Source organism: Euleptes europaea, chromosome 6 (genome assembly GCF_029931775.1).
Source record: "Euleptes europaea isolate rEulEur1 chromosome 6, rEulEur1.hap1, whole genome shotgun sequence".
Taxonomy (NCBI): Eukaryota; Metazoa; Chordata; class Lepidosauria; order Squamata; family Sphaerodactylidae; genus Euleptes; species Euleptes europaea.
The window spans coordinates 83,515,862-83,534,294 of NC_079317.1; the positions used below are offsets into that span (position 1 = coordinate 83,515,862).

At 43.1% G+C, this 18,433-nt stretch overlaps 1 protein-coding gene and 1 non-coding gene across 2 annotated transcripts in view; both read left to right on the forward strand.

The window, feature by feature from the left end:
• Positions 1 to 7,978, forward strand: part of EIF4G2 (eukaryotic translation initiation factor 4 gamma 2) — a 59,786-nt gene extending 51,808 nt beyond the window's left edge. Inside the window, exons 9-22 of the mRNA XM_056851937.1 lie at positions 375 to 485; positions 866 to 949; positions 1,039 to 1,137; positions 1,370 to 1,511; positions 1,603 to 1,763; positions 1,890 to 2,003; positions 2,432 to 2,557; positions 3,111 to 3,215; positions 3,303 to 3,518; positions 4,055 to 4,313; positions 4,442 to 4,646; positions 6,230 to 6,441; positions 6,758 to 6,879; positions 7,165 to 7,978. Coding sequence (XP_056707915.1) covers positions 375 to 485; positions 866 to 949; positions 1,039 to 1,137; positions 1,370 to 1,511; positions 1,603 to 1,763; positions 1,890 to 2,003; positions 2,432 to 2,557; positions 3,111 to 3,215; positions 3,303 to 3,518; positions 4,055 to 4,313; positions 4,442 to 4,646; positions 6,230 to 6,441; positions 6,758 to 6,879; positions 7,165 to 7,230 — 2,022 coding nt within the window. The 3' untranslated portion in view covers positions 7,231 to 7,978. The remainder of the gene's footprint in view (positions 1 to 374; positions 486 to 865; positions 950 to 1,038; positions 1,138 to 1,369; positions 1,512 to 1,602; positions 1,764 to 1,889; positions 2,004 to 2,431; positions 2,558 to 3,110; positions 3,216 to 3,302; positions 3,519 to 4,054; positions 4,314 to 4,441; positions 4,647 to 6,229; positions 6,442 to 6,757; positions 6,880 to 7,164) is intronic.
• Positions 2,043 to 2,231, forward strand: LOC130479854 (small nucleolar RNA SNORD97). Its single transcript, XR_008933400.1, has one exon. It is a non-coding gene; the product is annotated as a small nucleolar RNA SNORD97 (small nucleolar RNA).
• Positions 7,979 to 18,433: the final 10,455 nt, after the last annotated feature.

An 18,433-nucleotide genomic window follows, 5' to 3' on the forward strand; every position in this document is an offset into this window, starting at 1 on the left:
AGGCAATTCATTTGTCAGGCCTGTTGGATTTCACTATATATTGTCCTATCTGAACTAAGCGTATGACGCACAGTACACTCAACCATTCTGTGACGAGATAATGGCCAGTAAGATTGCCAGTGGAGAACAAGCTGCTTTTCAGAGATGCTTGCTGTTACTCATTATTCTCATAGAGAATGCCCTGGTGAACACCTAAGGAATCCCAGTATTTCCCAGCATGTGGCTTATAGCATCATAAAAAAGTATTAAAACCTGTGAGCTGTAAACAAATTGACTTTAAAAGGAATTAAAAATAGTGAAATTCTGTAAATAACTAAAAGAGCAATAAAGAAACATTTTGTTAATGGAAATATTTCTTGATTTTAAATATTCAGCTTTTGGAAAAGAAGAAGAGAGTCCAACTCAAAGATATGGGAGAGGATTTGGAGTGCCTCTGTCAGATAATGAGGACAGTAGGACCTAGACTAGATCATGCAAAAGCCAAGGTAAGTATTGTCAGAATTGAAAGTGAGAGTCATATCAATGTAAGGGTGAAGGGTATCCATGTACCAGAGGGTGTTGTGTACTTAAGAGGGATGCTTTTCTTTCTTTATAGTCAGATGTTATGCCTTTGCATGTCCTAAGGCTGTTGAGGGGCTTTTTTTGTAAAGGAGAATTAGGAATTTTAAGGGCTGTAGTTTATTAGCTGCATTTTACTTTTATAGCAGGACTGCAGACTAACCAAGGAAACCGGTAGGGGCTAGACCAAATATGCTTCAGTCCTATTTGGAATTTTAAATGAAAGAATCCAGTTGAATTCCTACCATGCTTGTCTCTGAGCTTTAGGTGTTCTAAGTCTTCACCTTGGAATTTCATGTCTCCACAGTCCTTAATGGATCAGTACTTTGCCCGAATGCGCTCCTTGATGATGTGTAAGGAATTGCCGGCAAGGATTCGTTTCCTGCTGCAGGTAGGAACATAAGCTTGCATGTGTTGTTAGGTCTTGTGTGCTGGACAATGCCCTTGATCTTGACATGGGTATTTCTTTTATGATTGAAGGATACTGTGGAGTTAAGAGAACACCGCTGGATTCCTCGCAAAGCTTTTCTTGACAATGGACCAAAGACTATCAATCAAATCCGTCAAGATGCAGTGAAAGTACGTATTTAGTTGGGCAGACAGTTGATTATTAAACATACTCCCCCCCCCCCCGTCTATGATTTTAGGCCCTCCGTGGTAGTTACATTTAAAATAATCAAAATATTTTTAGCTTTCTGGTTCAACAATTGTGTGTCCCAGGAGTTCTAGTCAAGCTTTTAATTGAGAAATTCAGTAGAATTAAGATTATCTGCTTTAACACAAAATATACAATTAAACATTTATTTTTAAGGATCTGGGAGTTTTTATTCCACCTCCTATGTCTCAAGGGATGAGAAGCGACTTCTTTCTGGAGGGACCGTTTATGCCACCCAGGATGAAACTTGACAGGGACCCACTTGGAGGGCTTGCTGATATGTTTGGACAAATGCCTGGTAAGCCATTTAATTTAATAAGTGGCAAGATACTGTCATGAGGTATTTAAAATACCTGGGTTTAAGACTATCTGTCTTTACTTTTAAACAGGTAGCGGAATTGGTACTGGTCCAGGAGTTATTCAAGATAGATTTTCACCCACCATGGGGCGACATCGGTCAAATCCACTTTTCAATGGCCATGGGGGACACCTCATCCCTCCTGCTCAATCCCAGTTTGGAGAACTAGGCAAATCGTTTTTGAAAAATCCAGTAAGTAACCTTGGTGAAAGCAGAAGTAGTAGCAAGTCTTACACTCCGCTGCGCAGGCTACAGGAAATAATGGTTTCTTTAATATTAAACAAGTGCTTTTCTTGCTGCTTTCCCTCTTGAAAACAGGGACAAAGCCAGCTGTACCATAACCAGAGTCAGGGACTTCTATCCCAGCAACAAGGACAGTCCAAGGATATGCCACCACGGTTTTCTAAGAAAGGACAGCTTAATGCAGATGAGGTATACACTTAATGCCAAATAGACCTGGTTCTAAACAGACTGCCCAGTGATTATAACAAGACGCGTTATTATGAGGACCAGTGCTGGGACTCTTCCTACCTTTTCTCTCTGATTTTTCTCCACTTTCTCTCAGATCTTTTTTTTCTTGCTTTCCCATCCTTCTTCCTGCCTTCTCTCTCCCTGGAGTCTCCAGTGTCTTATGAACAAGATTATGAGATATGAGGGCAGTAAAGTTCATCAAAAAGAGCAGTGGATGTAGTTCTCCATAAAGTTTGTTAGCGTGTTGGAGTGCAAAGGATTCTAATAAAATTATCTACTCATCTACTACTAATGTTAAGTGTCACTCAGCCATACATAATGTAAAAGCTGCAGCAGCAGGTACTTGTTCAGGAATTCTAACCTGATAACTCCTTAAATTGTATTTGCAGATTAGCCTGAGGCCTGCTCAATCTTTCCTAATAAACAAAAACCAAGTGCCAAAGCTTCAGCCCCAGATAACTATGATTCCCCCCAGTGCACAGCCACCACGTACTCAAACACCACCTTTGGGACAGGTAAATATTTCCCTAATTAGCTGTTACTTGTAGTTCTGGTTTGGTTTTGGGGTGGAATATGCATGAACATAGAATTGAGAGCAATTTGAACCTTTTTCATTTAACTGAAAAATTAGGCATACTGAATTTTCCTTCTCTGAAGATTGCACACATCTGAAGTTTGTGCAAGAATTCAGGGAGGTGCAAGTTTGTAGCAAAAACCATAGAGACCTAAGGCATAGATCCACATGAACTTGGTGGGACTTGGCTTCCAAGTCAACATGCATAACATCAGATTGTTAGTTTTTCATAGAAAAGTGACCTTCAAACAGAAGAAACCAACCATTGGGATTTTTGACCGTGGTTTGGACATTATTGTTGCTTTCAGCCTCTAGATAACTTGTCCAAACTGTTCCTAGAATGTTGAACTATTGGGTGCTCAACTGTAGGAGGAATGTGTATACTGAAGTATACTGAGTAATGAACCAAACTATAATTCCAAACTCCTGATGCTTATGAATAATATATATTTTCATGCTACTTCATCTTCTAATGAGAACTTTCACTCTTCAAGCCACCTCAGCTTGGTCTCAAGACAAATCCACCACTTATCCAAGAGAAACCTGCAAAGACGATTAAGAAACCGCCACCTTCTAAGGAAGAGTTGCTGAAGTTAACGGTAAGTTCCATTTAAGCCGTTAACAAGACTCAGAACTGCAGAAGTTGCGTACACCTTTATAATGGTGTACATTTTTTCCTATTTCAGGAAACCGTTGTGACTGAGTACCTAAACAATGGAAACGCCAATGATGCTGTCAGCAGTGTGAGAGAAATGAGGGCTCCAAAACATTTTCTTCCTGAGATGCTAAGCAAAATAGTACTTCAGTCACTAGATCGATCAGATGAAGATAAAGAGAAAGCAAGCGCACTGATCAGTTTACTTAAGCAGGAAGGGATAGCCACCAGTGAAAGTTTCATGCAGGTACTGGAGACAAATCTGTAAAATCATGGTTCAGTTTACTTTGTTACGCGCATTAGAATTTCTTTGAATAATCATGTAGAAACATCTGGGTAGACAGTACTACTGTTCCGTTTAATGAAATTTTTATTGTGTGGCAAAGCCTTAGAGCCAGCGTGGCGGTGTAGTTAAGAGTGGTGGACTCAAATCTGGAGAGCTGGGTTCAATTCCCAACTCCACATAAAAGCTTACTGGGTGATCTTGGGCCAGTCACAGTTCTCTCAGAACTCTCAGCCCATGGGGAGGCAGGCAGTGGCAAATCACCTTGGAACGTCTCTTGCTTGAAAACTGTACAGGGTTCCCATATGTCAGCTGTGACTCGATGGCACTTTCCACCACCAAGGCCTTCTTTCTTCTGTATGAATGTATTGCCATCTAATCTCTAGATCTGTTTCTTGCTTTTGGTTTAAGGAATTCTCTCTATAAAACTATGAGCATCTAATACCATGAACACTGGGTACCATTTGAATATGTCTCCTCTTTTTTTTCCCATCCCTCAGGCATTCCTGAATGTATTGGACCAGTGTCCGAAACTGGAGGTGGACATCCCTCTAGTAAAATCCTACCTAGCACAGTTTGCAGCCCGTGCCATAATTTCAGAACTAGTGAGCATTTCAGAACTAGCTCTACCATTGGAAAGTGGCACCCATTTCCCACTGTTCTTGCTTTGCCTTCAACAACTAGCTAAGCTACAGGACCGTGAATGGTTAACGGAACTCTTTCAACTGAGCAAAGTCAATATGCAGAAGATGCTGCCAGGTACTAGAACAAAATGCTGATGTTTTGGGTATGATTGAAACCTTCTTAAGTATGTGTGGACATCTTATTTATCTTAAGGATTGTAACTTTAATTCAAACTGTTTGACTTACAATTTTTTCTGTTGCAGAGATTGACCAGAATAAGGATCGTATGCTGGAGATCTTGGAAGGAAAGGGACTTAGCTTCTTGTTTCCACTTCTGAAACTGGAAAAGGAGCTATTGAAGCAAATAAAGTTGGATCCATCCCCTCAAGCTATCTATAAATGGATTAAAGACAACATTTCACCAAAACTTCATATAGATAAAGGATTTGTTAATATTTTGATGACCAGGTGAGATGTCTAACTTGCTTGAATTAGTTTTGCTTGGAATCAAATAAGGAGTTCTGCGTGTTCACTCTAGTACAATGATGGCGAACCTTTTAGAGATCGTGTGCCCAAACTGCAACCCAAAACCCACTTATTTATCGCCGAGTGCCAATGTGCACCATGGCAACACGGCACAGCCCTAGGCCAGTGGTCGGCAAACTCATTAGTCAACAGAGCCAAATATCAACAGTACAATGATTGAGATTTCTTTTGAGAGCCAAATTTCTTCAACTTAACAACTATAGGTAGGTACACTGAATAAAACTTGATATCATACTTAATCTTATTTATTGATAAAAATTAAATTGTAAGTCCCTGCCATTTTCCCCTCCCCATCCGGAGTCCTCGCCTGGAGGCCAGGTCTACCCATTGGCTTTCTTGGCAGTAGACCTGGCCTCCGGAGGCCCATAGAAGCCAATTGGTAGACCTGGCCTCCGAAGGGGGACTTTTTTCCCCTCCTCGGAGTACAAGAAAGCCAGTGGGTAGACATGGCCTCTGAGGAGGGGAAAAAGTAAGTAAGGCATCCATAAAATTAAATCATGGCAATGACTGACAAACACTACATTTTCCCCATCTGCATTCTCAAAACTCTGCAGGGGGGCTTATTGTTGAGTTGTGCATCTGAGTGGCAAATCCAAGGCAAAACCTCCCATTCATAAATGGCCAATAACCCCCCATGCAGAGTTTTGAGAATCTGGATGGGGAAAATGTGCATCTGAGTGGCAAATCCAAGACCACCTCCTCGCCGCCGCCTGGGCTCCTTCCTACCTTCCCTCAAGACCTGACCCAGGACTGCCCTGGGCGGACACTGACGGGCCCCGCGCCCCACCTCCGAGCCCGGGGAACAGGCGGCAGGAGCGCGGCATGGACGGAGCCAAGCTGCGGTGCCAAGCAGGGAGGGCCGAGCGACGGGCCCCAACAGCCATCCCCGACGGGAGGGCGGGCCGGAAAGGCATTCTCCCAGCCAGCATGCTGGGGCTGAGAGGCGAGGCCAGGAGCGACTCGGGGCAGGGCAACACCCCAGCGGGCCAGCGCGCAGACGCCGACGGCTCCAGCACCAGGCGGCCCTTACAACAAGGGAGAGGGGAGCCAAAGAAGGGCGGCCTAGAGGAGGCCCCGGGGGGGAAGTAGCTCTCGGGCTGGCCGGCGGGAAGATGGGCCCAGACGGACACCAGACGGGCCTTCCGACCAGACCACCCGCCGGAGAGGAAAGGGGCGGGGGTGGAAACCGGGAGGGCCCTTGGAAGTTCGGGGAAGGTGGAAGGGGCGGGAAGCGCTTCAAACCCCTGCTGGGTGTCGGGGAGGGGGGGCTGCCGGCGTACCCACAGAGATGGCTACGCATGCCAAGTCCGACACGCGTGCCATAGCTCCAACACAGCTCCAGTAGCTGTGTTTGTGCAAGTATGATTTTACAGAAGTCTGTTCAGTGGTGGACTTAGTCCTGGATGTGTGCTGGTATTCTCGTTCTTGAGCAGGACAAATATATTGGGCACATAATCAGTTCAGTCAAACCCATACAGCTGTTTCAGTTCCAACTCTTCTTTCAGTTTCTTGCAGTATATTTCTAGTGAAGTAAACCCACCTAGTGATGAACCAGATTCTTCATCTGCTCCTTCTAAAGAGCAGCTAGAGCAAGAAAAACAGCTGCTTCTTTCATTTAAGCCAGTAATGCAGAAGTTCCTTCATGACCATGTTGATCTACAAGTGAGTGCCCTGTATGCGCTCCAAGTGCACTGCTACAACAACAACTTCCCAAAAGGTAGGAATAAATCTCTATGTAAATCTATCCCTCTACGTACAAGGAAGTAGAAGATCAGATTAACACTTGGGGGAGGAGAAGAGGTAGACTCAAACAGGTAGATAGCAACCTTTTTAATATGGACATTTCCATAACTTTGTCTAAACACAAAAGGGTTATGGATGTTGTGTAGTGTGGGCAACATGCTGTATTTTAGTTCCAAGACTAACAATTGTAAAAAGCTGTCTGCAGTTCTTTCTGTAAAGGTAGCTTTATTCCCTTATTGGTGTTTCAGAAGAAGTCCAGAATAAGAGTACTGTCCCTGTTTGTTTTTTAGGCATGTTACTGCGCTTCTTTGTTCATTTCTATGATATGGAAATCATTGAAGAAGAAGCTTTTCTGGCATGGAAAGAAGACATTACTCAAGAGTTTCCAGGGAAGGGCAAAGCTTTGTTCCAGGTAAAAAAAAAACTGCTGCTATAACATGCTATTACAATTATCTTAATATTCTGAACCCTTGAAGTAATATGATTTCTATAATGTTTGAGGGCCAAGTCCATTTAGAATGTTTCAAATACTTTAAAACAAATATCCATCCATTGTAATGGATGAGGGCTTAAATCAAATTACCGTCAAGACTTGCATTATGATTTGAATAGCTTCTCATGTGTCCTATAAACATAAAATAGAAACCACTTCTCACATCTTTTTACTCTTGCTAACATTGTAATGGCCTAATTGCAGGTAAATCAGTGGCTGACCTGGCTGGAAACTGCTGAGGAAGAAGAATCTGAAGAAGAAGCTGACTAAACCAGCCAAAGCCTTAAATTGTGCAAACATACTGTTGCTATGATGTAACTGCATTTGACCTAACCACTGCGAAAACTCATTCCGCTGTAATGTTTTCACAATATTTAAAGCAGCAGTAGGTCAGTAGGACTTGCTTCTGCGTAAGGGTTTTTGTAGTATGTCTTAATCATAGTCTACCATAAAAATATTTTAGAGTATCTTTAATGTTTAGATAACAGTGTATTAGCAGCATGCAATAATTACATCATAAGTTCAGAAGCAGTCTTTGTAAGGATCTTCTTTGATGCCAGTTACCATAGGCTGTTTGTTAGAAAACTGAATAGCAACACTGAATACTGTAGAAATGCACTTTGCTCAGTGTAATACTTGAGTTGTTGCAATATTTGATTATCCATTTGGTTGTTACAGAGAATCCTTAACTGTAATCGATGGTGGTTGCCGTAATAGTATATTGCCTGTATTTCTACCTCTAGTAATGGGCTTTATGTGCTAGATTTTAATATCTTTGAGCCTGGGCAAGTGCACAAATCTTTTAAAAGAAACATGGTTTACTTGCACAAAAAATGATCAGTTTGGAGAGGTGGATTGATGCCCTGGGAAGTGGTCTTTGTGGGTGTGAAACAAAATGGTGAGAAACGGAATTGGTCCCTATTATAGTATTGAAATTAAGTCTACTTAATTTATCAAGACATGTTCATGCCCTGATTTTATATACTTGTATCTATCAATAAACATTGTGATACTTGAATGTCTGTTTTGAAGTAGCTCTTTTTTGCAAGTGTGATGGTGGTGTTGGTTTCTTGCTCCACCAAAAAAAAAGGCACGTTCTGCATATTAAACACTACTGAATGCTATAGAGTTTGAGGGTGGGGGATAAACGGTATATTCCAGTTGTGACTAATGGTAAACGCAATATAGTATTTGTCTCAAAATCATTAATGTTCTTTTAACCTGCCTATATGCTTAGTCACTGGAAAAGACAGTCATGCTAGGAAAAGTGGAGGTCAGCAGGAAAAGAGGAAGACCCAACAAGAGGTGGATTGACTCAATCAAGGAAGCCACAGCCTTCAGTTTGCAAGATCTGAGCAAGGCTGTCAAAGTTAGCACATTTTGGAGGACTTTCATTCATAGGGTCGCCATGAGTCGGAAGCGACTTGACGGCACTTAACACACACACACATATGCTTAGTTTAGTCTTGATCTACCAACTGACTTCATGCCTGTGTGGGGTCCAGAGCCATTTCCCTGATGAATAGAAGATAGACTGAGAAAATACAGCAAGGCAATTCTTTGTTAGGCAAACTCACAGTACTATACAATCCTCTTTTTACAGAAGCAGCAATATAAATGAACATTCTCTTTTTTTTTACATGTCTTAGGATAGATTCACCTGCCATTCTTCTGTTCTTTTGGGCTTGTCAGTTGGTCTCCATAGGGCAGGATAAACCTGTGTATTCACTTACTCATGATGTAAGAAATCAGTCCTTGGCAGTTCTGAATGGTGTGCTTGAGTACAGCTTTGTTTACATTATTTATAGTCCACCATTCTCATTGAGACTCAAGGCAGATTACGCAGTGTAAGTCAATATGATCAACACACTGGAACAGCCAATAAACATTGCAATAGGGTTTGCAAAAATCTGATACAATGCTGAAACAAAACAGTAAGCACTTAAATATGACACATTAGATGAGACAAACTACTTACTAGGTTCATATTTACAGCAACAGACTGCAAAGTCCACAGTCCCTATCCTCTTACCAAAGCAATGTTCTGCCTAACTCATGATGATAATAGCTGCAGCATCCTGCTCCAACTGGAAGGCTGATCCACTAAGTAGGGCTGTCAATTCGGTTCAGTCCGAACTGAAAATCAACCGAATTTCCCCTGATTCGGTGATTTTCAGTTCGGACGGATCCGAACTCAAATCTGGCGGGCAACCGGGGGGACCGAATTCAGCGAGTTCGTGAGTTCGTGAATAAATTCGGCCAATTCGGGGGGCCCTTCAGGGGAGCCCGCTGAAAGGCGCGGGCTGCCCTTTAAACTGATCTGCGCCTCCCAGCTGGGAGGCTCAGATCAGTTTAAAGGGCAGCCCGCCTCCCTTCAGCGGGCTCCCCTGAAGGGAGGCGGGCTTCCCTTTAAACTCATCTGTGCCTCCCGGCCGGGAGGCACAGATGAGTTTAAATGACAGCCCGCCCCCCTTCACGGGAGCCCGCTGAAGGGAGGCGGGCTGTCATTTAAATTCATCTGCGCCTCCCGGCCAGGAGGCACAGATGAGTTTCAAGGGCAGCCCGCCCCCCTTCACGGGAGCCCGCTGAAGGGGGGCGGGCTGCCCTTTAAACTCATCTGTGCCTCCCGGCCGGGAGGCGCAGATGAGTTTAAATGACAGCCCGCCTCCCTTCAGCGGGCTCCCCTGAAGGGGGGCGGGCTGTCATTTAAACTCATCTGTGCCTCCTGGCGGGGAGGCGCAGATGAATTTAAATGACAGCCCGCCTCCCTTCAGCGGGCTCCCCTGAAGGGGGGCGGGCTGTCATTTAAACTCATCTGTGCCTCCTGGCCGGGAGGCGCAGATGAGTTTAAATGACAGCCCGCCCCCCTTCACGGGAGCCCGCTGAAGGGGGGCGGGCTGCCCTTTAAACTGATCTGCGCCTCCCAGCTGGGAGGCTCAGATCAGTTTAAAGGGCCCCTGCGCGCCTTCAGGGAATCCCTGAAGGCGCGCTTCGGCCGAATTTTCCCCCGAACTCCGGATCCCCCCCGAATTACCAGGGATCCGAAGCGGGGGAGCTCGGACTTCGGCACGTACAGACCCCACAAGGGTCAAATTCGGCCGAATCCGAACTGTACCGAATTTTTTTTTTTTTTTGACAGCCCTACCACTAAGTATTAAGAACATGTCTTCAAGCACTTGGGGATAGGTTTTCAGTTGAATTTGCACAGGGTGCATTTCCCTCAAAACTTGCTTAGCTGTGAATTAAATAGGCTTTTTGTTGTATTTTATGTGAACTGAAAGCTGCATTTAAAGGAAGAGTTTCTAGTCAGTAATCCCTTCTATAACTGCTTCAGGAAATCTTTTAATGTTACCCAAGAGTTTGTGGTTTGAGAGTAGTTTTGTAGATGTATTGCCTTTCCTTGGCCTTTCTGTGGAAACTGGGTAGAGTACAGTACTGTTTCTCTAGTTGTATGTTAGGTTTTGTTTTTAAGAACTGAAGGAGCAAAGATCACGTACACTGAGTCTATAGCAGGCCACCGTGGCCCAACCCTCACTCCGTTGTCTTTGACCAAGTGTGAGGAGTGGGCCAAGTGTGAGGAATGGTATACTTTACTGTGACCTGGAGATCCAGGAGGCCTGGCTGGCTCAGACTGCTCTCCTCAATGGTAAGTAATGAGAAGTCTCTGGATCGGGTGTCAAACGTAAGGCCCATGGGCCGAATCCTCCCCTTGAGAGCTCTTATCCGGCCAGCCGAGGCAGCCACCCCCTCGCTCAATCTGGGCTGGTGAGGCATGGTCTGGCCTGACCAAGTGACATGGCCTATCCGGCCCTCAAAACAATTGAGTTTGACCCTGCTCTAGATTGTGGCCTGAAAAACAATATTTCCTTTTCGTACACCCTGTGTAAGTATGCATCAACATGAAGCAGAGCCAAGCAAGCAACATGAATTGGGAGGTCCAAACAACATGGCACTGGGAGGGTTTTTAAATATTTTATATCCTGCCTTTCCATTCAAAAGAACACCCAAGGCGGCTAACAAATCTGAAATCATATTCCTATGCAAGTATCCTACTTTGATAAATAACAAGTTCTCCCCAGGGAAAGAGCCGCTCCTTCTAAAGGCATTAGCAGAGGGAGCTGAGCAGCTGGAAAAGCCCTGCTGGATGAGACCAAGGCCCATCAAGTCCAGCAGTCTGTTCACACAGTGGCCAACCAGGGGCCTCTAGGAAGCCCACAAACAAGACGACTGCAGCAGCATCCTGCCTGTGTTGCACAGCACCTAATGCAATAGGCATGCTCCTGGGCTAGTGTTTTGTGCTTACTGAGACTGCTGATTGGCATGGCTATTCTATTGCTCTGTTCAAGTATAATTTAGTATTCTTCCATGCCATTTTTTGGAAACAACTCAGAAAAAGGACAGTTATGGACCCTTAATTTAAAAAAAAAACCCGTTTACAAAGCATTGCTACAAATAGGAATGGCAGGGGAATCTGGGGTCAGGCTAGGTGGGAGTGGGCTTAAGTTGGTAGAACTTTAAAACCCCCCAGGAGCAATATTCTACCAGAGAACAACAACTACTACTACTATTATTAAGGCACATTAAAATAAAATAACTTTGCAAGGATCCATGCAGAGATGGATTACATTCGCTTGCAAGGTATTGGCTGCCTCTACCAGCAAAAGAAGAATGAACCTTTGTGAAACTATGTATTGAAAAAATTGTTTCTTGTGTACAGTATGGCTCTAGTTTTTTAAACAAGTTGCTTAACCTTATTTTCTAATAACATGACAAAATCTAAACAAAGAACGAATGGGCCTTTCATGTATCGTATCTGAGCATCGAAATGAGACCCTTCGTTTCTCTGTGCAGCCTGGCTATTCAAAATGGCCACAGTCCTTAAGTGCACCTTATCCAGGACAAATTCAATGTAAAATCAATAGGACTGAGGGGTGATTAATAAGATCATCCCTTCTCAAGATGGCTGCTTTCTTCCCTGCTTATGGTGAATGAATAATTGAAAGGCCTCTTTGAAAGGGTCATAGCAGCTACTAAAGTGGTGGCTTGTATGTGTGTGTGTGTAAAGTGCCATCAAGTCGCAGCCGACTTATGGCGACCCCTTGCAATCAATTCAGATAACCCACAATAGGGAGAAAATGTTTGCTGACCTCAAGTAAAGTAGCTTATAAATTGGCCCTTATTTGCCAATAATTATATTCCTGTCTATAGTATCATCATATAAAATAATATGCTCATTAACAGAATATGAACTGCTGCACCATGCAAATCTGTAAACCATGGTATATAGTAGCCATTGAGGGCAGACAGAACACATTTGTTTAGGGCTGAGTATCTTTTAATCTTTCTGAATTTAATTAGTCTTTATTTTCTCTCCTACTACTTTTCATCATCTTCATCAACTGGAAACCAAAAATATTCAACCATTTTCTTGCCTCTTCTAGCTGGCATTTTCTCTTTCAGTTCAACAGGACAAAGTCCGCATGTCTGAGCATGTCCAGAGTTTGAACTGGGTGCAATGACCTTATATAAAACCCTGCAGAAAAAAAATAAAGAAAACATCCATATAAACTTGAAACTTAATACAAAAGGCCCATTTAAAGGTAGTCCGCACCAGAGTTCCTCCACTGTACTGTTTTATTTGCAAATATACGGTACACACATACAATGATTAGAACAAAAATAATAATGGAAGATGTCTCAAACTAGATATTCCTCCCTCAGGGGCTGTGGTTCAGTAGAAAAGCCTCTACTTTGCATGCCAAGGTCCCAGGAACAATCCCCCGCATCTCCAATTAAAAAGGACCAGGCAGTAGGTGGTGTGAAAGACTCCTAGGAGAGACCCTGGAGAACCGCTGCCAGTCTGAGTAGACAGTACTGATCTTAATGAACCAATGGTCTGATTCAGACCACAGATTCATGCGGTCCTGTGGTGGTGTTATGAGCACACAGTATTCCCAGTGAGAGACAGAGAGAGAGTGTGTGGGTGGTAGAAGGGCAGATGATGCAGGTTGTCTCAGCAGTGCTTCAGTGAAAGGATGGGACTTTTGAAGAAGAAAGACTGACTAAAGAAGCAGAGCAAAAGGTTTATTACATTGTCTGGTCCAGAAGTTTTAATGTGGTTGAAGAAGTTCCAAAGTAATGAGAGGGCCCGGGAGGAAAGAGGGCATGTCTCATTAATTTAGTGCCCTCGTTGCCTATAGCACAATTACTCAGCTTTAATATCAAACATGGAGTCTCTTGTTACGGTAGAAAGAAGGAAAGGGCGCCTTTCCTTGCTGAGAAGCTCCCTTAGACCAAGGGTTCCTTGGAAAGTATCCTGGTAACTTGCTGCTACCATTTAGGATCCCCTGAGATCATCTAGACTGGCCCACTGAGAAAATAACAAAATAATTTATAACCAAACTGGTAGCACCCGTGCAGTCTAGCATATGGGGAAGAGATTAAGAGAAATATCCCAGAGAAATAAATTGTACTAAGTGAAGCCAAAAAATGTCTTTATAAAAGGGTTTATTGTAAAAGAGAAAAAAGGGAAAGGGTGGTTGGATTAAAAAAAGGATGGAAAAAGGCAAAACAAAATACAAGGAAAAGCACACAGCAACACAGCACAGAGATATTAAAATGAACAGCAATACAGGTGCACTAACTAAGCTAAACACATTGCCTATGCTGTAGCTGGTTCCTCAGAACATGTCAAGAGTTTCTTATGCTAACAAGAAATCGAAGGAGTCCTTATCCCCTACCCAACTTCCTGTGTACCCAGTTTCCACTGAATACTGAAAACTGAAGACAAGGGAAAATCCCAAATGTCCAGATATTTATGCTAAATGTTGGCCCTAAACCACCCTCCTTGTTAAGAATGACAAGCAGATTTCTCCAGTCTCATGCAAATCCTCATCTTTGATGTCAGAGGCTACTTTTACCAATCAGACGTATATCTTATAGTCCCATCTCCATCAACCACCTGGTAATGGCTCTGAACTTCCATGACAAATAGATGATCTGGTCTAAACCAGATTGTCCTTTGTCCAAAAGGGATTAAGTCTGCCAGTATGATCCAATGTGGAATGGAATTGAATACTTTATTGTAATGGAATCTATTCCTTGACTCCATCATCAACCGAAAGGGAAACTGCAGCCAAGAAATCAGGAGGAGATTGAGACTGGGAATGGCAGCCATGAAGGGGCTAGAAAAGATTCTGAAGTGTAAGGATGTGTCACTGGCCACCAAGATTAGGTTAATTCATGCCATCGTATTCCCTATTACTATGTTTGGGTGTGAAAGCTAGACATTGAAGAAAGCCGATAGGAAGAAAATAGATTCCTTTGAAATGTGGTGTTGGAGGAGAGTGTTACGGATACTGTGGACTGCTAAAAGAACAAATCATTGGTTTATAGATCAAATCAGGCCTGAACTGACCTTAGAAGCTAAAATGACTAAACTGAGGCTATCGTATTTTGGTCACATCATGAGAAGACAAGAGTCATTAGAAAAGACAGTCATGCTCAGAAAAGTTGAGGGCAGCAGGAAAAGAGGAAGACCCAACAAGAGATGGATTGACTCAATGAAGGAAGCCCTCAATTTGCAAGATCTGAACAAGGCTGTCAAAGACAGGACATTTTGGAGGACTTTCATTCATAGGGTCGCCATGGACTCTAGGGTTCCTGAGGGTCAAGGTGTCATTCTTAGGCCCTAGCAAGTTTTAAGATTTGTCACACCTCTCTTGCAGTTCCAAACAGTATATGGCCTGACAAGTTATGTAGGTGACCAAAAAAACATGGCTCCCAACCCAGGGTTACTTTCAGGGCTACCACCTCCACCCCTCCCTACCTGCCAAACAGCCAATGGTTGAGCCCCTCTGTTCTAACAATCTTTGTAATTTTTCTTGGCACTCTTACCTAGTTTATATAAGATGCAAATTAAATATTTTCACTTCACCTACTTCCATAACAAAATTGAATTCTGATTGCACAGCCTTTTAGCTGATGGAGAACTCTTTAATATTTCTGAAATGATGCTGAATAATAGGTGACCAATCCAAACTAGAGAAGATCCAAATGTACATTTTCACTGTCTGTTACGAAGCAGAGAGAATGTGCTTTGGCTATCACAATAATCTGTATATCTCAGATTAGTACCCGTTTTTATTTTTACTGAGTTTACTGAGCAACTATGACAACAAAATAGCGTTGGGGATAAATAAAAGTAAGTGGGGGACACAGAATGAGAGGGAGGGAAATACAATGTGACATTTTAAACTATGCTCAGTTTTTGTTTACACTGGCAAAACACATAAACCATTAAATGGCTATTCATGGTATTTAGGGTTGTCATCTTTTGGACCAGTGTCTATAGCTGTTATTTTAACAACTGACTTATCTGTAATAATTAGCTGGTTTAGTTCCATGCCATGAAAAGCTTTGTTCTGTTAACATACAACAGAATAGGACCAGGCAACCCTATTAATAACCCCCAAAAGATCTTAAATTGTTGTGTTTTATTATGTAATAGGATGTTAACCCAGTGGCAGCTGTCACTGACTTGGTACCATTGCCTTGCAGTAATGTTATTGGGTAGTAATAATATATACACCATTAGTAATATACACAAAACAGCTCCCTACTCCAAGGTACTGGCAGTCTATATTTAGGCAGAAAAAATACAGGGAGATGAGTGAAAACAGTAATAAAATAATTACATTTGCATGTACTAATTGAGGATTTATCATGGTTCTAAATGGAACAGGCTTCCTCGGGAGGTGGTAAGCTCTCCTTCCCTGGAGGTTGTTAAGCAGAGGCTAGATGGCCATCTGTCAGCAATGCAGATTCTATGACCTTAGGCAGATCATGAGAGGGAGGGCACCTTGGCCATCTCCTGGGCATGAAGTATGGGTCACTGGGGGTGGGGGAAGGTAGTTTGGCATTTCCTGCATTGTGCAGGGGGTTGGACTAGATGACCCTGGTGGTCCCTTCCAGTTCTGTGATTCATGCTGTCAGGAAGCCAAGAGATTTCTTTTGTTATTGTTTGTCTCAGGATCGTGGGGGTGGGGGAGGTGGATTCTTTGTCCATGGGCCCATGGTGGCTGTTAGCAGCCCTGTTTCATAGAGCCATTATGAATAACAGAAAGTCAGGATGTGCATAGTGTCTCCTACAGTAAAGAGTTTATTTGGCAGATATTCTAACCAGGTGGCTCTGCTCATTGCCAGATTTATCTGGATGTTATGGCAGCAGAGCTATTATGCCCAGATGTTCCCCCAGTCATACATAAAGCAAGGGAAGCGTTGCAGGGTCTGATCGTTGCAGCCATAGGAGCACCTGGGTGGGAGGCGCTAACACTCCCTTTCCTCTGACATCTCTCCCTACTCTATCACCCTAAGTGTTTTCCTTAGTCAACCTTTCACACCAATAATGAACATGGGCAGAACAGTACTTTGAGGAAAGATACTGCAAGGGAAATAAATGGTTCAGTTCCCCTCATCCACGTATTCTTTCTGCGGTAAAAAGGGATTCTTCTGTTACATATGATTGAGGCCAGCCTAGAGTTAAACAAATGCAGTGCCCGCTGTCATGTCTATTTGGCCCTTCAGCTGTGGCAGTACAAACCAGTGTTGAAAACTGAGGCAAATTTGACAGAAAGGAGAAGGAACTCAGCTTGTGGCAGGCAGAAAAAAGGGGGGAAAGGAGCAGTCGAGATCTTGTGGGCCTATTGCTGCATTAGGATGGAGAGGGAAGACGGTAGAAAGTGCCATCCAGTTGCAGCTGACTTATGGCGAGGGGCGACCCCATAGGGTTTTCAAGGCAAGAGAAGTTCAGAGGTGGTTTGCCATTGCTCTGCCTCTGCATAGCAACCCTGACTTCTTTGGTGGTCTTATGGCTAACAGTCTCCCTTCCAAGTACTAACCAGGACCAGCCCTGCTTAGCTTCAAAGATACAACTAGATCAAGCTAGCCTGGGCCATTCAAATGCTCTTCTCCCATGGATACAGTGGAGACACTAGCACATATTTTGCTCCATTGTGAACATTATAATGATGCCAGAAATCGTTTAATTACTCCCCTCCTATCTCGATTTGTACACTCTCACACCTCTGAGGCCTCCTGGGTAGAATATCTACTGGAAGATAGGGTGACTTATATTTCATATCCCGTAGCAAAAATTTTGCTCCTATGTTTGCTGGAAACGGAAGGCATTTATGAAGAACGAAGACCTTATGGGCAAACCTTCAGATTAACTAGTATGGATGAGATGCTGTAAGTGGAAGTTGTATAGTTTTATTAAAGGGTGTATATTTTATATTTTATGCTGGCCTTTGGCTGTAATAAAACAGTAGTAGCCTGGGCCATCTAGGTTGGGGGGGGCTAAAATAGCATGTAGTCAATGTATAAATAAAGCCGTTTGTAGGGGGGATTATACAGAAGCTTGTTCAGATGCCCATGCTCTCTCTGTCACTCTTTGATTCATCACAGCATTTGCCCCTCATTCTTGATCAATTTTTCCTTCAAAGTGCAATATTCTTCCAGAACTGAGTGGGAGCTAAAAGCACAAGTTTTTTTTTTTAAAAATAGGAGGCATTTAAAGTGTTCCTAAAATCCTGTCATCATTCACTTTCCCCTCAATTTTTACACAGAAGCCAATTTTTCTGCCATTTGAGAGGAGCAGGAAAGAAAGAAGACAGTACCTCAATTTGCACTCTCACACAAGAAATGCAGACAAGAAAAGGTATATTATTCTTGGCATTTTTCCTGCTTTGAGCAGGAACATATGATAGAAAATGAATTTAATTTATTACCTGTCAGCTTCTCTCAACAGGTATTTCATTGTGAAGAGTGAGGTAAAGATATGTCCAAGAGGATAAAAAAATCCTACCTGTCAGTGTTCTTAGCCTTTTCTTCATTTTCAGCAGTAGGGAATGAAAAGCAGACCTGCTCTCCCTCCTGGAATACATGAAAACACAAGAATTTGGAACAGCACGGTATAAAGAAATCTTTTTGTTAACATCAATCACTTAAGAGCTTTATCTTTGTCACAACTCACTACATTTCATGCCTCTGTAGATTTGGTTCACAGTATTTGCACTGCATGAACATGTCTGATCTGACCACCTGCTCTCTTTTAAAAGGACCTGTTGCTAAATTATAAACCACATCTGTGCTACTCAGTAGTGGGTTGTCTTGAGGCCAAAAGGCTGCCTCCCCATTCATTTTCTCCCAGGTTGCCATGTCCTCAGCATGGGGTAGAGCCTGGTGATGTTATACAATGGTACCAGATGATGCCATATTGACTAGCACACACCAGGAATCATATACACGTTCACAGATACTATGTGGTTCCAGTAAATGTGTGCATTCAAAATCATGTAGATTTGAGGTAAAAGGTTAAGGTAAAGGTCCCCTGTGCAAGCACCGGGTCATTCCTGACCCATGGGGTGATGTCACATCCCGACGTTTACTAGGCAGACTTTGTGGGGTGGTTTCC